Consider the following 27053-nt stretch of genomic DNA (forward strand, 5'->3'; position numbering starts at 1 on the left):
ACATCAGCTAATTCTGGGGCTTCCCAGTTGGTGCCAGTGGTAAAGAACCTGCCTGCCAAAGCAGGAGATATAAGAGACATGGGTTTGATCCCTGGGTCGGGAAGATCCCCTGAAGGAGGGCATGACAACCCATTCCAGTATTCTTGCCTGGAGAATCCCATGGGCAGAGGAGCCTGCTGGGCTTCAGTCCAAGGGGTTGCAAAGAGTCAGACACAACTGAGGCAACACAGCATGCAGTGTCTTCTCTGGGATTAAATGGCTCCCTCTTTTAGAATGTGAGAGTCTCTTACGGTGGACACCACCATGAAGACGGCTCTCAGTCTTTCTCACCTTAGTGTCATCTTACTTACTCAAATCCCTTTTCCCTGACAAGGGGATTGTACTTTCAACTTACATTTAGTGAGTGCATTGGGCACCTTTACTATATGATGATACCTAGCACTCTAAATGTGTATAAAGCTTTATTCTTTTGGTGTGCTTGGCTGGATGGGGGGTGAGGGCGAAGGGTGAGTTATCTGCAAAAGGGAAGGGAGATGATATCACAGAGGTTTCTGAACAGTTAGTGAGAAGTATGACCATACTGGGGATTTGGGGCCAGCAGTGGCACTAGAGGACCCAGTCTGAAGTCTCTGACAAAGTTAGGAGATGGAAATTTAAAAATTGGCTGATTTAACTTACTTCATATTTTGCTTTCAGCTGTCTCTCTTTCTACACCTAACAAAGCCCATGGGATGACAGGAAATATTTTGAAAAACTGTGTTTTGCTAATTATGCATATCAAATAGTTGATATTAACTGTGAACTCACATTGGCTTATTTAAAGGATTAATGTTGTGAGTTAATGTTGTAACTGCAATATTTGGAATAGCCCCAATAATATTTGATCATCGTTCCTGAGACTAAACAGTTAAAAACGAAAAACCCTCTTCTGCTTTCCGTAGGTTATACCTTCTTTTCCTTCAAGGTTAAAAAAAAATTGAGAGTATTGGTTGTCAGGATATAATGGACATCTGAGTCATAACCTGGTCTTTTTCCTAGGCAGCATGCTGAATCCTGAGTGTATGATCTTGACCTGAAATATGAGAAACCTGGTGTCAGATAAGAGATGGTAGAAATAGTTAGACAGTACCTAAGAGCTGGACTTGAAAAGAAAAGGATGTAATCAGGGACAGAGATGATGATGTAATCTCTCCTGTGTATTTTTTCTTCTGAAGGTTGAGATTTACTTCTTTCCCTGACGATTGTCAGGGTATCTCTAGTTCTTTGACTCACAATCAGAATCTGATACATCTTGACCTGAAGGGGAGTGATATAGGGGATAATGGAGCAAAGTCATTATGTGATGCCTTGAAACACCCAGACTGTAAACTACAGAATCTAAGGTAAGTCATGAGTTGTGTGCATGCATGTGTGTGTGTGTGTGTGTGTGTGTGTGTGTGTTTATAATTGAGACTTTTGTCTGTCCAAATAGACTCTTAACAGCTTGGACTTGCTATTCTTTGGGCTAACTTAAATTTACTTTCCTGATACGAAATAGCAGGGATTAACAGATTCAGGCTTCTTTCCTCCTGACAGGACTTACAACTCCTCCCACTTCCCCCACTGAAGAACTCCCTTATTGTATAGTTCTCTGTGTCTCCATCTTCTAAGTCTGGGTGGAAAAAAATGGGAGCAGACCCAGAATTTGTAAGTTTTTCATATTTAAATGCAGGCATGCTCACTGTATCTTTGAACTCTCGAAGAAAAGAATGCACCAACAGTGGGGTGGAGTGTGCAATGCTGTGGTGGACTAAATTTTTTTAACTTAATTTTGGATAGTGAACCCCCCTTACCTTATAATTGCAACACAGTAACCAGATCAGAAAGTTGAGGAAGAACAGTGGAGCAGCTGTCAAGGTACTTGCTAGCTTTCACACACTACTGACAGGCCTGATTGCCTTTCTTTACAAAAGTGAGAAGGTTAGCAGTCATACTTGGTCTCCACATTGTGTAACAGATTTCAAGAAAGATCTTATTTTCCAAGGGAAGGCACTTAAATCAACTTCTGACAAAGTAAAAACAACCACAAAAGAAAAACAAAAAATCATTACAGTAAGTTTTACCTTAGAAGTTTTTGAAATCCCTAGGTTCAGTTCAGGGGAGCAAGACTGAACCTTGATACGTGAGGGGCCAAGGTAAGGCTGTATTTGTGGGAAGCAAATTATAATCTCTATGTGGAAAAAAACAAGTGAAATCTGAAACAAGACCTTCTTTTTGACAATAGGCAAAAATATCATTGGGATTTTTTAAAGTGTCACCAGTTTTTACGAGATGAAATTCACAGGATATCTGGAAAGTTGTTGGTTAATTCTTGATCATGTGTAGAGTTCAGCTGTCAGCAGGTCAGCCTAGGGTATTGGTTTTACCAACTATAAGGACATTTTAGGTCATTTCGAGGAAATTTCTCCTCTATCCAAGCATAAAACATATTAGCAGCAAAGAGTTGTTAAATGGAGGGAAAGATGTTTTCTTGTAGTGGGAGCCATGGATCCAAGAAAAAGGCCTTGGCACTTGACAGATCAGTAGGACTTGATAAGATTCCTTTCATCAGTTGAGATTTGAATAAGGCATTCCACTGATTAACCTTGATGTAGGCCAATTACTAGACTTTCAAATAGAAAACCATTTCTCTGAGTCAACTATTATAAGGCTTTTGCACCAGTGCATAGAATGTTTGGAGGCAGAAGTCATCAGAGCTTTGTAAATTGTCTAACACTATATTCTGTAGGACTGGATGTTCTCCCAGTGTGGGTGGCCATTGGGGAGTAATCAGTCTCTTAAACCTCCTAGGAGTTCCTAGGAACAACTCCAGTTCTGTGTTTTCTTTAGACCTCCTGTTATGAGAGTTAGAAACAGCTTGAGTGGCCACAATTGTCAAGTTTAGGCATAGATCATGCCGAGCTTAACATTTTCGAATTGCATTTTGATGCTTTACTCTGCCTGCTGAACATAGATGATGTGGGCAGTAAAAGTGTTGATAAACTAGTGGGTCTTTGCCAGCCTGTTTCACTGAATATGATCCCCAGGTGCTACAGGGACTTAGCAAATTTAGAAATAGTGTTTTAAAATGATTTAAATTGTAAAGAGACTCATATCAGCCCTTGCAAATGAACATATTGGAAAGGTACACACAATCACTAATCTTCATGTGAATATTTCACTCTGATATTTGCCAAAGGTTTTCCCCTACAAGAGGAGAAAGATCTAGTCTCCTTGTCTTATTAACTTCTTCCATATTGTGATAACAGGGTAGCTCTTAAAATATGTTGAACACATGGGAGGGGGGATCTTGGACATGCATTTACTGCCTAATTGTGCCCAGAATCCTGTCTTAGTTTGCCTATACTCTGCTGTTGTGGTTACAAGCAAGGTTAAGGGAGCAATCGTTGGTTCCACCAAACAGCCCCCTGAAGAATGCCAAAATGGTATAAATGCAAAACACCCCTTAGATCCTCAAAAGTTTTGAGTTAGCTGACTAACATTCTAGAAAGGGAGCATCTAAAATGGTTGCTGGAAGAAACTGACTAGTTGCCAAATATAAACAGAAGGTACTTGAGTCACATATTCACAGTTTTGGCTCTATTATTAAGTAGAATAGAATATTTTATAATATTAATAGGTAGAATGCATAAGGTCCAGTAGAAATGTTTGCTTTTCCAGAATTGAGGAACTTGCAGTTTATTACAATTGTTTACAGTCATTAAGTGCTCAAAGCATAATGAGTCATGATAAACATGCACAGACTTTGGCCAAGTGAGAGTATACACTTTAAAACTAGAAGTTCTGCCACCTGCATAGGTGATACAGCAGGCAGAGACTTGAAAACTGAACTACCGATCCTCTCTTCTCTCTTACAAAAATCTCTTTCATTCATCAGTTTTAATAAATCTTCATACATATGTTTATACAGCTTCATAATCACCCCAAATAAGGTTTAAGTGAAGTATCATTTAAACATTTAAGCCCTAACTTTTAAAATGCAAATGATATGGAATATAAGACAATTCATTGATTTGGGGGAATTATTTGATCTATAAGGGAACTGTAAGATTTTGCTACTATAATTTGAGTAATATGAATAAGATATGGTAACAGATTATTGTAAGAATGTAATTTATTTTCTGTATTTGAAATTTAATTTCTGTATATGTCTTTAGATAAGCACACATTACTAATTCTTAAAATGTTATATTACTCTGAGCCTCCAAAATCAATGAGTAGGTTTAGAAAATATATTTAACGTTAAGGATAGTATAATCGCTATTAGTAACTACAAATTTAGCAAAACAGTTTTATATCTAAAAGCTTGACCCAGATATCATGATGTTTATAATATTATCTGATTCCAAGATTTATAAAATTATAATTTATAAGGATGTCATTTATTTAACTCATTTAAATTATACACACATATTTGCATTTATATTTTTTTAAATATTAGCATAATAATTTGATCTGTAAGAGAACTGTAAGAGATTTAAGTTCTTTAATTTAGATTTATTGTTAAAGAAATGGAAAACCTTATGTAATCCAAAAAACCATGTGTGCATTTTTATTTTTCACTTTAGTAAAATCAGGGAGAAGTCCCATAGACATTTTAAGTCTCAAACTTTGGACCAAATTAACTTATCCCATGATTTACCTTGCTTTAGAACAGGCCCATGAGGCCTATCCCACTAATGCAAAGGCCCTTTCTCTTGTGAGCATCATTTCCCTGGCACCTGTGGTACGTTCAGCCCCTATGTGGGTAACAGACAACCTCTGCAGCCATTCTGCTTTAGCAACAACTCCATTCTGCTGTACCTTAATTTCTAGTTCATATCAGAAAACTCATCTCACACTCGGCAACAACAAGAAATAACCTGCAAATTAAACAACACGCATTTTTAGAAAAGAAAAATACACTTAGACAGCTGTTCTGAGCTCCCCAAGAGTTCACGCTCTAGGACAGCAGGTCCCCCTCACTGTGGAATGGTGGCTTTCTTGGGTGATGCTTTTCGAGTGGCAGTTTTCTTACCGTAATCCCGTAGCACAGGAGAGCTGAACTCCACTGGGCCTCAACTCATGAATGAAGATGTAGCAGCTTCCATCAGATAAAATTCTACCCTGACCACCTCTTGAACTGAGATGCTTATTCTAGGAGCGTAGACTCCTTCCTCTCAGTCCCATTGCCTAAGGACCACTTTATGGACCAGTGTCCCATGACAACTCAAAAGAGCCACAGACAGCAATCAATAAGAACAGCAAAAGAATAAAAATTATAATGTGCCTACTTTAAAGGGGCTTTGGAAGTTTTCAGCCAAGGGCCTCATTTTAGCAGCAACATTAAGAGACTGGTTCTTCAGCAAGACCTAAAAGTAAGTTAGTGCATCTTCCTTGTTTTTCTGGTTCATTATTTAAGGGTTAAGTATGGAGTCACAAACCTCAGCTCTCACCTTCCCTTTTGATTGAGTCACTGGTGATTGATATTACATGTTAATAATAATAAGACAGGGCCTTCAAACTCTAGAGAAAATTATGTATTTTTATTATCATAATGTGAGATGAGAGTACTGATAAATCTTTTTTCTGATTTAACAAAATTCTTTTAATATTTGTAACATTTAGGAATTCCAAAATATCAACTTGAGTATTGAAAGAAAGATACATTATTATACAGGGCAATCAAAATTACAGACTTAAAAGCACTCAATGGTTGTTCTCACAAGACAGCAACAATCTGTAAGGTTCAGGTACCCTATAAGATTCCCTTGTTATGATAAAACAATAAAACACAGCAAAAATGTTCTTAGAAAATATTTTCTGATTTATGAGACCATCTGCTTTTCTTTGCAGATGCAAGAGAAAGAGGGATCATTTTCTTTTTATGAGGCTGATATTTCATTCATCAAGCATTAGGCGGTCCATAGCTGAAATTCTATTAATTGGCACAAATAAAAGAGTTTGAGAAACTCAAACTTATAATATGGAAAAGATAAGAACAAAATAGGTTATGAACAAAGGGACTCTTGGGCATGTACTGTTTATATCTCCAGTCAGAAGCATTTTTTAACATTCCAGTACCACTTCTATTTCTTGATTCATAAATGAGCTACATTTTGTTTCAAGTCCAGCAAGTTATAGTGTCTGTTTTTAATTGATAATTATTAGTTATTACTCTTCAGGGTTCCCCCTCATATGTATGCTTGATCAAATTCAACAGGATTATAGCATTTAAAATACCCTATGTAAAGCAATAGTTAGTAACCTCTGTCATATAATTTCCAGTATGTTCATTTAATCCAGGATTACAAGGGCTAGATATTTTACCTTTTGATCTCTTCTAAAACTTTCTATCATGGCAACACACATGACTGCAGCAATTATTTAGACTTAATTCTACACATTTAATTTTTAATCAGTGTGTACTGCTGGTTTTTTGGGTTTGCTTTCTTAAACTCACCTTTCTCACTGTATACAATCTTAATTTTGATTCATTGCACCATTGGCTAGTACAATTTTGAACTAACGTTTTCATGCAGTGTGTGTGAATGATACATTTGCCGACTTCCTTTATATCCATGGATTGCCTTCATAGATGAATGGCAGCATATCTGGGTCTGAGGCCTCCACTCTATCCTGCACACTTTGACTTAGCTACATTACTTTCTAACATCTAGGTTTCTAAAGAGAAGTCTGAGAATTATCTGCCACTTCAGCTGCACCTTCCCAGACTTTCTCACTAGTGGTCTCAGAATTTTTTTAAATTAAGTTTTACATTTTGTTACTTTCGACCCTGATGCTAGGAAAGATTGAAGGCAGGAGGCATAAGGGATGACAGTGGATGAGATGGTTGGATGGCATCACTGACTCAATGGACATGAGTTTGAGCAGGCTCCAGGAGTTGGTGATGGACAGGCAAGCCTGGCATGCTTTAGTCCATAGGGTTCTCAAACAGTCGGTCACAACAGAGCGACTGAGCAACTGAACTGAACTTTTGAACTGCTGGAAATGTTTGTTTTTTTCCTGTCAGAAATTATTTATTTGAATTAGTTTTTTAAAATGACTTCAGGGTTCACTCTCTTGTATGTGCTGTCTCTGTGTCTCCTTTTTCAGAGCATCTGATATTCAATGGTTGTAGCTTTCTTCCTTTTTACTTTTGTAAGAATTACTTTTGTCCTCATAATCTTTTACCCTCTTCCTTCTAGGGGAGTTTCTTAGATTTATTTATGTTGATTTTGCTCTATTGTGTCAAATACAGATTTCAGTTCTATGTTTTTTGTTTTTCCTTTTTTTTTTTTTTTTTTTGGTTGATTGAACCCATTTGAAGCATTCTCACTTCTGATGTGCTATTCTTGTTTTACAGAATCTGCATTGTCCTATACATTTAAAATGTAAAAGAAGCCTTTCTAAACATTTTCTTCTGTTTCCTAGTTTTGTTATTTGTACATATGCTTATTTTCTGTCCCTTAGTGTAATGTATCTTTTTCTGTTAAGCTTTAATATCTTATCCACAGATCCCATAATATTGGACTATCTTTTCTGTCTGGAAGAGCTCTATCCATACCTAGTTTATAAGATTTCCCTCGTTTCCCTAACTGCCTGGTTGGCTGCTGATATAATATCTTTACATTAATCTACTCAGGATCCCATAATAAAGTACCCAAAATAGCACAGACTGGCGAGCTTAGAAAACACAAATTTATTTATTACAGTTCTGGAAGCTGGAAGGTGGAGATCAAATGCTGGCGGAGTTGGTTTCTGGTGAGGCCTCTCTCCCTTGCTTACAGATGGCTGCCTTCTTGTTTTGTCTTCACGTGGCCTTTCTGGACATGGACTCACTCTTACTGTCTCTTCCTCCTCTTATGAGGACCCCAGTTCTATTGAATTAGCGAGTCTACTCCTATGACCTCATTAACCTTAATTACCTCCTTAGAGACCCCATCACCAAATACTGTCACACTGGACAAGGAACATACAAATTTGGGGAGTGCAATTCAGTCCATAACAACTTTTCAGAACAAGTTGAGGTTTTTCAGCTTTAGGTCATGTTCTAGGTCATCCACTAAGGACTAATTCTTCACTGAGGGAGGGAGCTTCTCCTGTTCCTAACTTTCTGTACCCTGATTTTGATGTAGAGACCCAATTCTCAAGGGACTCAAGTTGATAAGTCCTTGATTAAAGGGAATAAGTGGAACAAGTCCAAGTTCCAGGAATGCTACTGCCTGAGTCTGCTTACAAATAGCTGATATTACTCTCAGGCATGATTAAAGCCCAAGTTGTATCTAAATATGAGTCTCTAAAAATAAGTGCTCTACATGCACTTCTTATTTTGTTATTATTTCCCTTCCTCTTTTAAGAAATACTTAATTTTATTTCTAATTTACTTCTTGTTTTAGCTGTTAAGGACAGAGTTACTCAGAAAACACAGGTTGGCTGCCATGAATAAAAGATATCTTGACAGTAGTTTATGGTTGTTTCAGCTTTTGCCCCTGATTTCCTGCCCATCTCAGTTCTGTTTCAAAGGTCAAAGCGTGCAAGGATACAGCCATCCTTCAGTCCACCTTCTTCATGTTGTTATTAAAAGAAATTCCTCCCAGATTTAAAAAAAAAAAGCCAGATTATTTAAAAACACTTTTTTTGAATGTTTTCATACATACTTTGAAGGGAATTGGGGAGGTAGGGATGGGAGAGACACACTTCCTACCCTCCCCTTCCCAACTGTCTGTCAGAGCCCTGTGCTTTAGATAAATCACTCTCATTCTGTGTAGGGAAGCTGGGTTTTCAGAACAAGTCCCAAAGACTGGGAAACCACACCTGAGTGAGTTGGGATTATAATTCTTTTCTAAGGAGTGGTCATTTCTATTTTTCTGTATCGTTTTCCAGCTTGGAATCCTGCGACCTAACTACGGTTTGTTGTCTGAATATCTCTAAGGCTCTCGTGAGAAGCCAGAGCCTGTTATCTCTGAATCTGTCAACTAATAATCTATTGGATGATGGAGTGAAGCTGTTGTGCGAGGGCTTAATGCATCCAAACTGTAACCTGGAGAAACTGTCGTGAGTCCTTCTGTACTGTTTTCTACAGAGACGTTTTGTTCAGTTTTTTTTTTTTGTAACTTATAATTATGAACTGAGTTGGAAAACTGGGTCTTGACATTAATTGGCTCATTTGTCAATTCTGGATGACCTCTTCCTTCTACCTACTTCCACCTTTCACTTGACTTTTAGACATTTCTTTTGTTTACGATAGACATCTTATTTTCAGGCTTCTTCTCTGTCCTCTTGTATTTTGTTTCACCATACCTTGTCCATGGCTGCAATTGAATTCATGATTTAAGTAGATTTGATGAGGTTGCTTCTATAGTAGAGATGTAGGGGTTGTTAGTACCAGCTAACTTCTCTCTGAAAGGGGAGAGCAGCATGTACTTGGGGACTTGACTGACCCCTCCTCATCTGTGTTTCTGCTTCAGCTTAGAAAGCTGTGGCCTCACAGTAGCTGGTTGTGAGGATCTGTCTTTGGTTCTCATCAGCAACAAAAGGCTGACACATTTATGCTTGGCGGACAACATCTTGGGAGATGGTGGAGTAAAGTTTATGAGTGAGGCCTTGAAACATCCACAGTGCATTCTACAGAGCCTAGTGTAAGTGTCTACTAGTTTTTAAAATATATATATATATATATTTATTGTTATTTACTTGGCCGTACTGGGTCTTAGTTATGACATTCAGGATCTTCGATCCTCATTGCAGCGTGTAAACTCTTAGTTGCAGCTTGTGGGATCTAGTTCCCTGACCAGGGATCAAACCCAGGCTCCCTGCGTTTGGAGTGCAGAGTCTTAGCCACTGGACCACTAGGGAAGTCCTAGTGTCTACTAGTATTCATCATTCCCATGTAATATACATTTTGAAATATATTTAAACTAGGAAAATATTATAGACCTATTATGGCCCTTGCTTTTTCCCTGTTGTCTACAATGATGAAGATGATGAGGGTGATGATATTAATAACTGCCATTTATTGTGACCCTACTCTGTGCTGGGCCCTGTGCAAAATTTGTTTAACCTGCACAGACATACCCGTTGGTGTCAAATTGGTCACCTGAGTTCTAAGTGCCTCACTGAATAGGTGAGGATTGTGAGGCTTAGAAAGGTTATGCAACTTGCATAATGCTTACAAGAAAATGATGTATTTAGAATTAAAGTCCACCCATCCAGCTCTATATTCTGGGCTCCAAACAGTTAAATATGTATCACTACCATTAAACAAAGACAGTATTCCATGGTATGGTTGGGTTATGATGTGACTATACTGTTCATTGCTGTTAGGTAATGTGAGAAGTATGTGAATTCGTGTTGCTGCATAGGATGAGAAGACAACATTTCAAAACAATGATTTTGTTTGATTTTTGGTCCGCTCACAAGGCGCCCACTTATCGAGCTTTTTCACCTTTCCAATTTGCTTCAAATACTGCATGACCATAGAATGGTCGACATTGAGTTCTTGGGCAACTTCTCATGTAGTTGTAAGAGGATCAGCTTTGATGATTGCCAGCCACTATGCTCCTCATCTTCAAAGCTCTTGTTGCCTTTGCACAAACTTCTTGAACCACCACCGCACTGTATATTCATTAGCAGTTCCTGGACCAAATGTGTTGTTGATGTTGTGAGTTGTCCCCACTGCTTTATGATCCATTTTGAACTTAAATAAGAAAATTGCTTGAATTTACTTTTTGTCTAACATCAATTCCATATTCTAAAATAAATATAAAATAACCAGCAATTAATAAGTCATTAGCAAAAAACACAAAGTGAGAAATGCATATTAAAATGATGTGTAACATAATCACATTTATTTAAGAACGTATTCCAATATCATGGCAAATTTCAACAATGCAAAACCCACAATTACTTTTGCACCAACCTATACAAGATTCTTTATCAATATTAATTAGTTGAAAATAACTTTAAAAATGATTTGTGTTGAACATCTTTTCAAATTTTTTGGTTTTTACTGTTCTAGAAATTTCCTCTTCCTAGGCTCAGCTTTCCCCTGATTTTTTTTGTTTTATTTATTATGGTTATTAATGTCACATATACATTATCACTATTAGTTTTATATATTATAAATAATTTACCTGTTGTATTTCTAACTTTCTTTATGGTTATTTTTAGAATATAGAAGTTTAAAACTTTCATGAAGTTGAATTATCTTCCCCTTCATGACTTAATAGAATTGTTTAATACATTTAAAAAAAAAACCCACTTCTGTCATCTTTTTCATACTCATTATGGTTTGTGAAAGTCAGCCTGCCAGGTTCCTCTGTCCATGGAATTCTCCAAGCCAGAATGCTGGAGTGGGTAGCCATTCTCTTCTCCGGGGAATCATCCCAACCCAAGGATCGAACACAGGTCTCCCACATTGCAGGCGGATTCTTTACCATTTGAGCCACCATGGCTTAATTTTTAACATTTATTCCAAATTAATTTTGTCATAAGATTTAAATTTACTTTGCCTTACATATTAAGGGACATTAAATGTCCCCTACATAAAGTAAAGGACATTAAATGTCCCTAAATCATTTATGGCGTAATGTATCTTTTCCCTTCTGATTGGAAATGCCACATTTAATATGTACAGAAAGTCCTCATTTAATTATGATTCCTCCCATTCTACTCTGTTTGCCTGCTCCTCTGCTCCACAGAGCTACTTCTGCCTTAGGATACTATATTTATGCACAATGTAGGGAAGTTAGCATGATCTTTTTAGTAAGAAAAATTCCGAAGAACAAGAATCCAGTTTGAAGCCAAATTGGGCACAGACCTAAGGATCCCAAGTGAGACACCCAAAGAGGCAACGAGGAAGGAGGGTATTTGATCTGAGATAGATGGAGGGTTGGCAAGAAGATAGGGGATTAGAAACCTCTTCAAAGATGTACAAATCTAAGTAGTAGAGCAGTGATTCCACCGTTCCTCACATTGTCCTTCCCACAGGCTGAGGCGCTGCCATTTCACTTCACTCAGCAGTGAATCTCTCTCAGCCTCTCTCCTGCACAATAAGAGCCTGACGCATCTGGATCTGGGGTCAAACTGCCTACAAGATGATGGAGTAAAGCTTCTGTGTGATGCCTTTCGGCATCCGAGTTGCAATCTTCAGGACCTGGAGTAGGTGTTCTGTGCGCTTACCTTTGTGTAGCTTTAAGTACAGTGAGGGCAGGGGAGATGGAAAAAGAAAGTCTGAGAGCAGAGTCTCTGTCAGAGAAGAATGCACAGCTAATTCTCTCTCATTCTGCATGAGAAAAGCTGGGGGAGTCTATTCATCAGATTTTTGTTAAACCATTACTGCAGTAATTACAGTAGACTTCCCTTATTCCCTCGGTTAAGGAGGGCCAGAGACGTCAGGTTGAACTGCATGTAGCCATTTCATTTTTGCCTTGGTTGTGGTTCAGGGAGTCTGTTGTATGCCTCCTACCTAAATCCAGGAAGCTGAATTGTGCTTTGCTAGTTTTTCTTTCTTAAACTCGGGTTTATACTTAGGTCAGCTTTGAAAGAAACTGGGAATGCAGTTTTTAAGAATATCCAAGAATCCAATCATTCTTAAGCAGCAACCATTTTTAATTCCATTATAGTCTGTCTTACTCTGGGAGTGGGTACACAAACATTTGCATTGTATGTGTATGTATAATTGTGATTACATGACTTTGAGGTTTACTTTTTACATGATAGTATTTCAGATAAATGTAGTATTTCATTTAAATACTTACATATAATTATCTATTTATTTTAATGGCTACATAATACATAGTATTTCATTAGGTAAACATTGTGGCTCAAGTGAAGCAAGATAAGAGATGTCACTTAGAAATCTCACTTTCCCACTAGGGCCTCCCATGGGACTAGTAGCCTGGGTGAGTCATTAAGGGTCTAAGCCCAACACTGTTTTCCTAGAACTATAAACTGAAGATCGATGGTATACCTAGAAGTGTTTGGCCAGATTGGATTGACTTATGATAACCAAATTTTCAAATGAGTTTAATAGTTGATTGTTATTTCTATAGACCCTGAGGTGATTGAACTCTTGGATTCAATAAGTACCTGTACTTCCTCTGAGAAAATGTATATGATATGGGTTACAATGTGATTTTCTGGTTTCTTTGATTATTATTCACCTGGAAGACAGAAATTTACTTCATGGAGATTTTCATTAAATCCAGTGCCTTCATTTCAGCTACAGAGATATAATTTCTATGTGGCCTAGGCACACAAGATGTTTGCTTAGCCTGCTTTTTCTTCTAAGCATTGCTGTAAACACATAGACAAATTTGTGCCTTCTTAGCCACTTTCAAAGCCTCTGCAGGCATTCTTATTCTGTCAAGCAATATTTACAACAGATATGAGCTAGATGCTCAGGGAACTAAAGGCTATCTCTAAGGTTATGCTCTTGTCCTAAGGTAACTTACAAAGTGCTGACAGCAGGGAAATAAAGCCAACTATAATAGATTCCATATGTTGTTATAAGGATGTGGCAAAAGTCCCAAGGAGCAAGGAGTGGGACAGAGGAAACTTATTTAATTTAGGCTTGAAAGATAAAGATAAAGATAAACATATAAACATATATGTTATGTACATATATTCTAGGCAGAGAGAAAAGATGGGGAATGCAGATAGATGTGATATGTTTGGGGTAGGGTAAATGGATGTGTATGGTTGGAAAATAGGGTTGGGACAAAATATGGAAAGAGAAAGAAAGGCCAGATTGTGAATGCTCTTGAATGTCCTACAAAGGACTTGAAGGAAATACCTTTTTGTATGTAGCTCACTTCTTTCTTCTTTGGAAACAGTACTTTTAGATTCCTGAACCGCATTTTAATTTCAAAAATATATTAGAAACTGAAGGCATAGAGATCTTGGATTCCTCAGGAAAGTTATATCTGATCCTTTTTTTTTTTTTTTGGCAGAGGTAGAAATAAGTGTTTATACCCTTGACTTGGGAAACCTACTAGAAAACAACCTATTTGTGGAAGAAAGCAGTTTTACCTGTTGGTTTTCTCTTGCTTATTAAGCAATCCCATCTGTTTTTAGTGGTTTAACACTAGACCTTTCTGTGTGCATCCTAGGTTATAGATAGAAAAGGCTTAGGGAAAAAAGGCTCAACTACCTGAGCACCCCTTCCAGGAATAAACTAATAAAGCCTCACAACTGAAAATCTCACTTCTCTTTTTTATTTCTCACAGATTGATGGGCTGTGTCCTCACTAGTGCATGTTGCCTTGATCTGGCTTCTGCTATTGTGAACAACCCAAACTTGCAGAGCCTGGACCTCGGGAACAATGACTTGCAGGATGATGGAGTGAAATTTCTGTTTGAGGCTTTGAGACATCCAAACTGCAATATTCAGAGGCTTGGGTGAGTTCTGTTTTCCTTAGGAAAATGGTACCTATTTGGTGGCTTGTATACCTAGAAGAAATTTAGTATATGCAGAGAGGATGAAGAATTAATGGGGCTAGAGGTAAATTCTTCTCAAAAATGAAAATCTGAATTTCATATATACAAATTGGTGTATTACATGTTATTAGTATAGAAGCCACACTTCACATTTCTTTCTGTCCCTCTTAGTGCTTTGGACATGGTATATATTAGGTAAATAATGCTTAATTTAGGTCTTCTATGTTCTGTCATCCTTCAGATAGTCCATGTGTTCTTGAATTAATTTTTCTTAGTAAATCAAAGGTTTTACTAATCATTTTCTACCTGGAAAAATGCTGTCTATGGTCTCAAGGAGCTTGCAATCTAACAAAATCTCATCCTATGTTCTGAGTACTTTTTATGTTGAATAATGTTTAAATTTTTATTTTCTTTAAATCTTGAACGGATTGGTATTGGCTAGTACATTTTTACTTATACAGCATAAATTATTAACCTCTGGGTCAAGAAATTAGCTCTACATGTGGAAAGCCTAGACACTATGATATATCTTCCCGGCTCTTCTAAGAAAGTGTTGCTTTTTCTATGTTTCCATTGACAATTTACAAATATATATATACACATATATATATACACACACACAAATACATATATATTTTATATATATATATATATTTCACAATAATTATGATATTACTTTTGGGTCTGACTTTTAATTTTATTCTGCCTGTTTTAGCCAGTTAATGTTTAATGCATCCTGCCAAGAGTGGGATTCTATCAGAGACAGAGGACTTGATTACTCAGAGGATAGTCACATAAGCATTGGGCATGTTTGTTGACAGTTTCCCTTGTGTCCCATATCTCACAGGGTCAACGTGTAGGACTCAGATGGATGCCTGCACAGGCAGTTGTTGCGTTCCAGGAGAGGAACGTTGAGTTTGGGGGACCCATCATTTCATAGCAAGCAGTGAGCAAGCCTGCCCTTTGTCCTGGGGGGAGACATTTCTTCATCCCTCAAGGTTGCTCACTGCACACACATCCCAGGACACGATCAGGTAAAGTGTTGTCAGGACCTTGCATTTTTGTCAGTAAAACATGTAGGAGGGTGACATAGCCATAGAAGAATGTCTCCCAACAATTTCCAACACGTTTTCTACACAACAGAAAAAGTTTTCTACAGAAATCTTGGCTTCTGGTGAATTTTTGCATAGATATGCCACTCTACAGGCCACTCTGATTAGTCACACCAACAAAGGCTGGGACCAAATTTGTTCAGTTTGTCTCTATGCCATTTAATTAAGGTCACTATCAACAGGACTCCAAGCACAGGATGAGGCCAATTTGCAGCATTGATTTAAAACATGCCCCAGGGCCCTGGGCTTTGCTCCCTGAGTAAGAATAAAAGGAACAATGTGTCCAATTTTCTATTATAATTCAAGAAAGGGAATTTAGAATGACCTGCTGTTCCTGGTCTCATTGGCAATAAATAAAGGAGGCAAAAGATGGGCCAGAAGCAATGCTTTCGCCATTAAAGAGCCGTTCAATGGTCTACACTTCCCCGCATGCAGACATATAATCTGAAGGTGCACAGGTGGCTCCAGGGTGGGGTTTGTTGTTATATTTGATTTTTGTCACCATTGCCTTGCTTTGGTTATATCAGGCAGGAAGTGCCAGTGAGGAGTTACAACTGCTTTGTTTGACATATGTGGCATAACCCAGGCTATTTCAGCATTAAATGAATCAGTGAATTTGCATCGGACAGATTGAAACAAGTACCAGTTGCCGTGTGAAAGGGATCTTACATTTGGGGTTTGCCTTTGACGGTCGCAGGCCTAACAGAATAGTTGAGGACTTGCCATGTCCATGTGAGGTTTTCTGTTTTCATAGCATGCAGACAGGCGTGACAACTGGGCAATGGGTCCGGTTGCCAGCTGCTGCTTGACTCAAGCAAACCATGCAATTATTTGTCAGGTGGCCGTGTTGGATCCAGGGTGACAAAGAGAGCCATGGTTATTCTTCCCACTTCCTGAACCTCTCAGGTTCTAAGGTGTTCCTTCTCCAGGTTTTAATGTTGTTAGTCCTCCTCCCAGTCATGAAATCGGTGTGTCCCATCCCAGTGTCCATAACTTCCCCTTTTCTCTATAATCATCCCCCACCAGCACCAGGCCTTCAGTCCAGAGGGATCAGGCAGGACAGGAACAAAAGCAATTTTTCAGTACTTACAGAAATCCATTATATCCCACATCTTGGCTTGTTGGGGAGTTGTCCAGCATTGTACTCAACCAAATGATTGTTATTTTCACGAGCTATGGCCTTGTCAGTCCAAAAGAGAATCCAGGTATCTGATCTGAATTAAGTTTGAATCCCAAAGTCCTTTTTTGGCTGACCTGCCACCTGGAAGGTGTACCAGTCAGGGTCGCCTGGAGTTTGCTTTTAGGGAGGAAAAGCCTCATTCCCAAGAATGACCAGAATACAATCCTGAAACTTCAAAATAGTTTTTTATAGAAGCTTCCATCCCTTTCATCCTAATCATTACCCAGGAGGTGGCCAAAGAGAGATGAGCATTTCAGGGGATTGTCACATTTAGTGACTAAACTGCCCCTCTAAGGGATGTAGACCAGGAGTTAGTGAGGGATGTAGGGTCAGTAATCTTTCTTATTTAATTTTGAGGGGCCAGTCCAGAGATATTTAATTTTTTTGCATATCTGAAAATATCTTAGTTTACTGTGAACTTGAATGAGCACATTTGGTTGTCTTCATATTTTGGTTATCCTCTTAGAGTTCTGAAGAGTCCAGTGCCTGCTAGCATTGATTCTGGTTGTAGAAAAGTTTGAAACCAGTTGGTTCTTCCCCTTTAATACCCTTACTGTTTTTAAAAAAAAATGGAGGAGGGGGGCTATATATGCAAATTTTTCCTTTAGCCTTTGTTGAATTTTCTTTAATAATATTTTTCTGGGGAAATGGTGTGCCATTTACCATTTAAGTATGAAGATTGTGCTTTTTTCTTTTTTTTAGACTTTCCTATCTTTAGTTTCTGCGTATTTATTTGACCTAATTTTTTTTTCAGGATTACTAATTATGCTTATGTTGGATCTCTTTTGTTTTTCCGTAATTATGGATAATTATCTATATTCTTTAATCTTTTAAAACTCACTCTTCTTTTGCTGGATCTTTCTAACTCATGCTACATATTCCTAAGTGTATTTTTAGCAGTTGTGACTTCTTTTAATGTGGCCTTCATGCTATAATTTTTTTCTTCTGTTACTTTTAAGCTCTGCCAAATCATGTTTTAAACACTTTATTTATAAAATAAAATATACAGAAAAGGAAATAAAACTAACGTTTTTAAAAAGGAAATATGTAACAATCATGGTCAGGTTCAGAAATTGAATTTTCCCAGTAAACTAAACTCCCCTCAGTTATCCCTCCCAAATCACAACAACTTCTCTCCTGTTCAAGAAGTAAACATTATCTTGACTTTTATAGCAGTAATTTGTGTTTTCTTCTATAGATTTATATAATATATGTAATCATAAACAATATATTTGAATTTTACTTGATTTTGAACTTTCTATACAGAGAATCATACTTTATGTATTCTTTTGTGTTATGATTTTTTTGTTTTTTGCTTAATGTTATGATTGTAAAAGTCATCTAGTTGTTTCATGTGGCTGTTTTTACTCATTTTTATTGCTATGAAAGCTTCCAATGAATGACCATACTACCAACTATTGCTAACCTGAAACAAATAGACTGCCAGATATTTCTCTGGCAAAAATGGATTCATTCAGGATCCGCAGAGAATTGTAATTTGGGGTCTGTAACCATGATGAGCCACGTGTAAGTCTCTAAATGGCAAGGAAAGGAGAACTGTGTTTATAGAGAGGAAAAGGAAGCTGGAGGGGCTACAGCAAACTAAGAGTCTGGCTTTTCACTGGCTGAGTCTTTGCCAGGAAAGAAGTCCTTGTTGGGCTGCGCTATCTTTGCAGGGTGTGAGAGCTCCCCCTTCTGGTCTCCCAACTCTATTTAATTGAGGTTTGTGTTTATTATAGGTTTCTTCTGTGCTGGGCTGGGCTTAGTCGCGCAGTCTATTTTGTTGGTGGACTTTTGGATTGTTTTCTTTAATGATTAGCACTGCTATGAGTATTTTAAAACATGAATTGTAAGACAGGTGTTTACACATTTATCTCCAGTAAATAATGTCCGACTCTTTGTGACCCCATGGACTGTAGCCCGCCAGGGTCCTCTCTCCATGAGATTCTCCAGTCAAGAATACTGGAATGGGTTGCCATTTCCTTCTCCACAGGATCTTCCTGACACAGGGATCGAACTCAGGTCTCCTGCATTGCCAGGGGAGTTCAAAGGCTACCCACTCCAGTATTCTGGCCTGGAGAATTCCATGGACTATACAGTCCATGGGGTCTGAGTCGGACACGACTGAGCAACATTCAATTTCACTTTCTTTACCACTAGCACCACCTGGGAAGCCCATTTTAATACATGGATTGTAAGACAGGTGTGTATACATTTATCTACAGTAAATAATTAGGAGTGGAATTATTATATTATCGGGAATATCTCCAAGGATTACACCCATTATGCTACCACTGGCAGTGTGTAAGAGTTCTTGTTACTCTATTCTTGTCAATTTTGTCAGACTTAATTTTTAAAATTTTAGCCAATTAAGTGTGGTTTTAGCAAATGACTGTGTAGAACTGGAATTATTTCTTCCTTGAACTTGGCAGAAATTTCTGGTGAACTTCTGTCAAGTGATGTTAGCCATTTCATCTGAAATTTAAAGCTTACTGGCAAGTGTCTGTTATTATCTGCTTAATTTCTTAGTCATATCTAGTGTTTATATAGTCATGTTTCATTAATTACTATATTTTTCTATTTTTGTTGAGTTTATTTCCCCATTATTTTTCTAAATTCTTGAGCTGGATGTTTATCTCATAAATATTTCCTTCTTTTCCAACAGACTTCATTAAGTCATTAAGTTCATCCTACAAGTTTTGATATTATATGTGGTATTTTTGTTACTTTTGAGTTTAAAATATTTAACTTATGATTTTTTTCTTCAACATATGCACTATTCTAAAGTGTACTACTTAATTTTCAAACATAAGAAGGGTTTCTTATTATCTTCTTATATTTAACCTCTGGCACTGTAGTCTGAGAATATACTGTACATGATTTCAGTGTTTAAAAAGTTGTTGACACTTGTTTCATGGCCCTTATATAGTCAGCTTTTAATATGTGTTCCATAGTGCACTTGGAAAGATTATGAGAGTTGTGGGTTGCAGTATTTTGTATCAGTTAAGATTGTTAGTTCTGTTGTTTAAATCATCTGGTATTTTTAATGATTTTTTTCCAGATAATTCTATTATTGTGAAAAATATGTTAAAATCTCTGCTATAGTTACAGATCTGTGTATTTCACTTTGTAGCTCTGTTAGTTTTTATTTTCTATATTTGAGATTTTTATTAGTGACCACAAATTTAGAATGATTATTTCCTGATGAATTCTCAATAGGGTTTTATGTCTCATAATGCTTTTATTCTTATAATGCTTTTATGTCTTATGTCTTATATGCTTTTACCATAAGGTTTGTTTTGTGTGATATTTATGTACCCATGTCATAATTATTGGGACTGTTGCCCCACCACATTTAATGTGTATTTCATGTAGACAGTAACTGAAAAACATTATATACCCAGCACCTATATAGGCATTCAAATGTTGAATAGCTAGATGAACAGAAAGTGAAAAATAAAATTAGTTGTTAGGGGGCGATCATCAGTTCCAGAAGGTTGAGTTTAACATACTTCATCAGTTCATGGTATTATATTTTTTTTCTTTTTCTTTAAAAAAATTTTTTATTGAAGTATAATTGATTTACAGTGTTGTGTTAATTTCTGCAGTACAGCAAAATGACTCAGTTATACACATATATGTATTTCTTTTTATATTCTTTTCCATTATAGTTTATCCCAGAATATTGAATATAGTTCCCTGTGCTATAGAGTGGGGGACCTTGTTTATCCATTCTGTATGTAGTAATTTGTATCTACCAACCCAAACTCCCAGTGCATCCCCTACATATAGCCTCCCCCGTGGTAACCACAAGTCTATTCTCTATGTCTGTGAGTCTGTTTCATAGATCGGTTCATTTGTGCCATGTTTTAGATTCCACATATAAGTGATATCAGAAAGTATTTGTCAATTCTCTTTGATTTACTTCACTTAGTATGATAATCTCTGGGTCTATCTATGTTGCTGCAAATGGCATTATTTCATTCTCTTTTATGACTGAGTAGTATTCCATTGTGTATATATACCACCTCTTCTTTATCCATTCATCTGCTGATGGACATCTAGGTTACTTCCATGTCTTGACTATTGTAGAAAGTGCTATTATGAATATAGGGGTGCATGTATCTTTTTCAAATTATAATTTTGTCTGTATATATGCCTGGGAGCAGGATTGCTGGATCATATGGTAATTCTATGTTTAGTTTTCTAAGGAACCTCTCTACTATTTTCTATAGTGGCTGTACCAATTTACATTCCCACCAACAATGTAGGAGGGTTCTCTTTTCTTCACACTCTCTCCAGCATCTATTATTTGTAGAGTTTTAAATGATGGCCATTCTTCTGCTGTGAGGTGGTACCTCATTGTAGTTTTGACTTGCATTTCTCTAACAATTAGCCATGTTGAGTATCGTTTCGGGTGCCTGTTGGCCATCTGTATGTCTTTGGAGAAATGCCCATTTAGGTCCTCTGCCATTTTTTGACTGGGTTCTTATTGTTGCTGAGTTCTATGAGCTGTCTGTGTATTTCAGGAATTAAGTCCTTGTTGGTCATAGCATTTGCAACTATTTTCTCCCATTCTGTAGCTTGTCCTTTTTAAATATATATTCCTTTGCTGTGCACGAGCTTGTAAGTTTGATTAAGTCCCATTTGTTTATTTTTATTTCTGTTGACTGAAGAGGTTGATCTAAAAAAACATTGGTACAATTTATGTCAAAGAACATTTTGCCTATGATCTCTTCTAGGAATTTTATGGTGTCTTGTCTTATATTTAAGTCTTTAAGCCATCTGAAGTTTATCTTTGAGTATAGTGTGAGGTCGCATTCTAATCTCATTGATTTACATGCAGCTGTCCAACTATCCCAGCATCACTTGCTGAAGAGAGCATTTTTATTTTCTATTTTATATTTTTGCCTCCTTTGTTGAAGATTAATTGACTCAAGGTGTGTGGATTTATTTCTGGGTTCTCTATTATTTTCCATAGTTCCACTTTGTGGTATTTTATTATCCTTATTTTATGCAGGGGCCCTGGATGGTTGATTAGTTGGTTAATTTATCTCCATTAACTATGTCCATTAACTATGTCTCCTTTCCATTTATAGGCAATTTACCTAGTTTTTTTTGAAATATGCCATAGAATTGTATTACTTTATGGAAGATGTAATGTGGTTTTGGAGCTTCCCTGGTGTTTTTAGGTGTATACATTTTTTTGCATAACTGGCATGGTGCCATTTATTTACCTTACCCGTTTTCCATAATTTCTTTACCATACACATGACATTTTAAAAAATATTTAAAAAATTCTTTTTCATTATGGGTTATCACAGGATATTGAATATAGTTTTCTGTGCTATACAGTAGGTCCTTGCTGTGTATCCATTCTATATATAATAGTTTGTATCTGCTAGTCCCAAATTCCAAATCCAACCCTTCCCCACCTGTACTCCTCCTTGGCAACCACAAGATTGTTCTCTATGTCTGGAGTCTGTTTTATAGATAAGTTCATTTGTATCATATTTTAGATTCCATTTATAAGTGATATCATATGGTGTTTGTCTGACTTCACTTAGTATGATAGTCTCTAGGTCCATCCATATTGCTGCAAATGGCATTATTTCATTTCTTTTATGACTGAATAATATTCCATTGTATATATGTACCACATCTCCTTTATCCATTGCTTTGTCCATGGGCATTTAGTTTGTTTCCGTGTTGTATACTTTGACTTTTAACACTCAGTATCATATTTCTAAAATCTACTTATGTTGCTGTGCTTTTAATTCTGTCTAAGGATTCAGTTTCTTCAGTTTTCCTTGGTGTGCTTCCACATTTTATTTATTCCTGTAATTCATAATTATGAACCTGTAATTCATGATTAAGGAAGGGATATATTCAACCCATAAACATCTAGAAATAATGAATATTATATACCTTGACTTTACCCTATTTGTGGTCATTTTTTAAGCTTCTGGAGTTACCACACTCCCAGATCACAGATCCTGTGTGCGTGCTCTCTATCGTGAGATAAAGTTCATTTATCTTTAGTCTCTCTTTTGTGCAGGTTGGAACACTGTGGTTTGACTTCTCTCTGTTGTCAGGATCTTTCTTCTACTCTTAGCAGCAACCAAGGCCTGAGAAAAATAAGCCTGACACTGAATACCTTAGAGCGTGAAGAAATTATGAAGTTAAGTGAAGTCTTGAGGTCTACTGAATGTAAACTACAAGTTCTGGGGTAAGTCTTCATTGGCTTCTCAGGGGAAAAGTTTCCTGGAATGAGGCATTTAGGGAACCACTCATTAATGACAAACCTCAGCATCAACCTGATTGTGAATCCTTGGGTATTGTCCAGGCCCTTATTTCTTTTTCTCACATAGAAGAGTGAATTTCAAGAGTTGCAATGTAGTGTAGTAGTTAAGAGCCAAGAACTCTAGAGCCAGACTATCTGAGTTTGAACTCTGGCCCTACCACTTACTAGATATTTGAACTAGTACTAGTCCCCAAATTCTCTGTGTTTTGGTTTCCTTTGTTTATAAAATTGATGAAATGACAATATTTACTCATAGGGTTACTGTGAGCATGGATCACCTGAGTCCATACAGGCAGTGTTTAGAACAGTGACTAGCACATAATAAACAGAGTATGTGTTGACTGTTTTCATAATTGAATAGAGCTATTTTGCTTGAATAGGAAAAGTCTCTTGACAGATCCTTTAAAAATCTTAATCTATTTTCCCTTTATCTTTTGTACTCTATTTTCCTTCAACTCCTATCTCTCTCAGTGTATCTCTTTTTCCTTACCTGCTGCCCAGCCATGTTAATATTCTCTCTCTACTAATAGATTTTTTCTTCCCCTGAAATAAATTCTCCAGAGAAAGTAAAGGGCTATGGGAAAATTGAGAGGTGTTTTTGTGGCAAGAAGAGGTGTTCCCTTGTCTTCTCAGGTTGTGCAAAGAGGCACTTGATGAGGAAGCCCAGAAGCTGCTGGAAGCTGTGGGGAGTAGCAATCTACACCTAGCTGTTAAGCAGGACTGTAATGATCATGAGGAAGAAGATGGTTCCTGGTGGCGGTGTTTCTGATTTGTAAAACCTGATGTTCTTCAACGAAGTAAAATAAAGGCCTCAGAGTGACAAGGTGGGGTGGGAGACTCTTAGCTTTAGGTACTCTGTGCCCAGACATATAGCATGTGATGTCTGTCAGATATGGGTTAGTCGCTTCTCTGTAAAATGTCTGTTCTACTTCATATGGGAGTTAAGACGCTATAATAAAATGGAAAACATAAAGCTCTGTGGAAAATATAACATGGTTTGAGTTGAATACAAAGTTTAAGGATTCAGATGTGAGAAGCCTGGAAATGAGACTGGAGAATGGGCCAGGGAAGATTATGTTAAAGCCCCTTATTTTCCTTTCTCTCCATTCCTGCTGCCATGGCTCTTCACAGTCTCACCATCTGCGGCGCATTTTATTGAATGCTCCTCTGTGTGTTCTTGGGATCAGTCAGGGCAAAACCACTTGGTGTTTTCTTAAAATGCAGATTTCTGAGCTCCATACCAGATTTATTGAATTAGATTACTGGGTGAGATTCCCAGACACTGGCATGTTTAATAACTTCCCAGGCAATTCTTTAACTTCCCTGGTAGCTCAGATGGTAAAGCGTCTGCCTACGATGTGGGAGACCTGGGTTCAATCCCTGGCTTGGGAAGATCCCCTGGAGAAGGAAATGGCAGCCCACTCCAGTATTCTTGCCTGGAAAATCCCATGGACTGAGGAGCCTGGTAGGCTCCAGTCCATGGGGTTGCAAAGAGTCAGACACGACTGAGCGACTTCACTCACTCACTCAGGCCAATTCTTTGGTACATTACTCTTAAAGAATCACAAGTCTCAATAGAAATGGGAGTTGCCTTTTTACTGTGAAGATAAATGAAGATATAAAGATTATTGGAGTTTGTGGAACTAAAAACAGATTCCTTCCTTTGGCAGAAACATGGTATACTAAAATTTTTAGTGGGAGAATGTTTTGCCATGCAATTTATTGCCAAGTAACAAACCATCCAAAAACATACTGGGTTAAAACAATAACCACTTTGTTTTCTCATGACTGGATGAATTAGAATCCAGAAAGGGCTCAGTTAAGCACTTCTTATGCTACACATGACATCACCTGGAGTCTTGTGATATTTAGTTGACAGTCATATTGCTCTGCTCTATAAGACTGAAGAGGACTTCAGTCACATGCCTGGTGCCTTGCAGAGGATGGCTGGCCGGCAGGCTGGGTTAGGCTGGGCCCCTCTTCCCTCCAGTCTTAGGGCCTCTCCAGCAGGGATGGAGTAATGAATGGAGGTTCAGGTCTTGACGAAGTCAAGGGGAAGTTGCCAGTTCTCTTAAAAGGTAGGCCCAGAACTGGTGTAAAGTCAATTCTTTCTTACTCCATTGATCTAAACAGTCCAAGCCAGTCTAGTTTCAAGGGCAGTCACTTGTTGATGGGAATAGTGTTCGAGAATTTGTGGCCTTCTGTAGACTACCACAGACTCTTATCCTTTTTCTCCCTGTCTGTCTCTTTGCTGGTATAATAGCTCCCAAGTCAGCATAGCAGGGCTAGAGACAAGAGTGAACCATGGCAGTTAGAAGGGGGCAAATGGCAATCAGGTGAGAATTTACAAGTAATGTTCTGGAGCGAATACATGCACACAGAACAGTGATAACAGGTGACATTTGGCAGAGATGATACCTAGAGAAGGGTCAGTATGAAGTTAACTCCCAGTGATACAGTTGTGCTGGCTGGAGAAAGCTAGCCTCAGGCTGTTATAAACACAGAAAAGAAAGCATACATCAAAAAAATGGTATTCCTTTCATAGGGCAGCCCTGAGCTGCAGTGAGCAGCATCTTATCCTTCATAAACAACAGGATTTCCAAGCTTCCCAAATAAAGTTCCAACCAAGGAGTGATAAATGCTGCTGCTTTCTTTTGTTGTTGTTGGTTGCACTGTGAACCCTGACCCATGGCAGTGAAAGTGCCCAGTTCTAACCCCTGGACCACCAGGAAATTCCCAAAAACTGCTTATAATCACAGTGATGTCTACCAAACTTTCAGATAAAGGAAAATTCTTTTGTCTTTTTAACTAAATTTCAGAGCATTACAGAGGAAGAAAACTTTCCCATTTCATTTTATAAAGTTAGAAAAACTTTGATAATAGAACTTATAAAGATAACACTAAAGAGAAATTTATAATTGTCACTTATGAATATATACTCAAAGACCAAATATATTTGAAAATTATTTCTAACAATTAAAATATACCATGACTACTGTGATTTGTAACAGAAGTATGAGAGGACAAGTACTAGAAGTAATTTTATAATTTATGACATTAGTTGACTGATGGAGAAAGACCGAATAATCATCTTAATATATATTGAAAGGGCATTTAATAAAATTTAGTCTTTTTGGTCAGGTACTTACTTCCATAACACAAAAACTGTTTACCCTGAGCTAACAGTATACTAGAAGCAATGCCACTTACATTTTGCACATGTGTCTGGTATCACTGCTATCAGGTAACCCATGGGCCAGGATCAGAGTGAGGCAAGTAAAGCACTTATTCTCCGGTTGTGCAAGTTCCAGGTCAGACACCATTATTTAAATTTTTAATATTTGGTTATCATGGATATTTTTGCGCTAATTTTTATTTTTAAAAATATTCCACTAAAATATGATTTGTCTTCATTTCTGAGGGGCTTTTTGGCATCTCCTTAAATTTTGTGCATCAGGAAAATCATTTCCCTCATCCTAAATAGAGCTCTATGTTAAGAATGGTTTGCGGTTTTAAATAGTATAGTTAAGGAGTTGAATATGATAGTGAAAGAATCAAACAGGGAAGTCAAAACAAATGTTATATTTGATTCGTTACATTTTGTCTGTTTTCTTTTTATAGATTTATAATGTAAATTTTTATTACCTTTGAATTTGCTTTGTTAGTATGCTAACTTAAGTTAGATTCTTACTGATTCAAATCATCTCTTATTATAAGCATGAAGACTATAAATTTCCTTCTATTTGCATTTTAATTGAATTCCCATCATTGACCATGGAGTCTTTACTGAAGTAGAGAGGATTTACAACATTATATAAGTTTCAAGTATACAACATAGCAATTCACCATTTTTAAAGTTTATATATTCATAGTTATTATAAAGTATTGTCTATATTTCCTGTGTTGTACAGTATATCCTCGTAGTTTATTTATTTTATGCATAGTAGTTTGTATCTCTTAATCCCCTGGCCCTCTATTGCCCCTCCCTCTATTCTCTC

The 27053-nt window shown here is 37.3% G+C and overlaps 1 protein-coding gene across 1 annotated transcript in view; it reads left to right on the plus strand.

The window, feature by feature from the left end:
- Nucleotides 1-23824, plus strand: part of NLRP14 (NLR family pyrin domain containing 14) — a 34958-nt gene extending 11134 nt beyond the window's left edge. The window contains exons 5-11 of the mRNA XM_065943781.1: nucleotides 1215-1382; nucleotides 8905-9075; nucleotides 9489-9659; nucleotides 12010-12180; nucleotides 14250-14420; nucleotides 22810-22980; nucleotides 23689-23824. Of these exons, the coding sequence (XP_065799853.1) occupies nucleotides 1215-1382; nucleotides 8905-9075; nucleotides 9489-9659; nucleotides 12010-12180; nucleotides 14250-14420; nucleotides 22810-22980; nucleotides 23689-23824 (1159 nt within the window). The remainder of the gene's footprint in view (nucleotides 1-1214; nucleotides 1383-8904; nucleotides 9076-9488; nucleotides 9660-12009; nucleotides 12181-14249; nucleotides 14421-22809; nucleotides 22981-23688) is intronic.
- The last annotated feature ends 3229 nt before the right edge of the window (nucleotides 23825-27053 follow it).

Source organism: Muntiacus reevesi, chromosome 9, assembly GCF_963930625.1.
Source record: "Muntiacus reevesi chromosome 9, mMunRee1.1, whole genome shotgun sequence".
NCBI classification, from domain to species: Eukaryota; Metazoa; Chordata; class Mammalia; order Artiodactyla; family Cervidae; genus Muntiacus; species Muntiacus reevesi.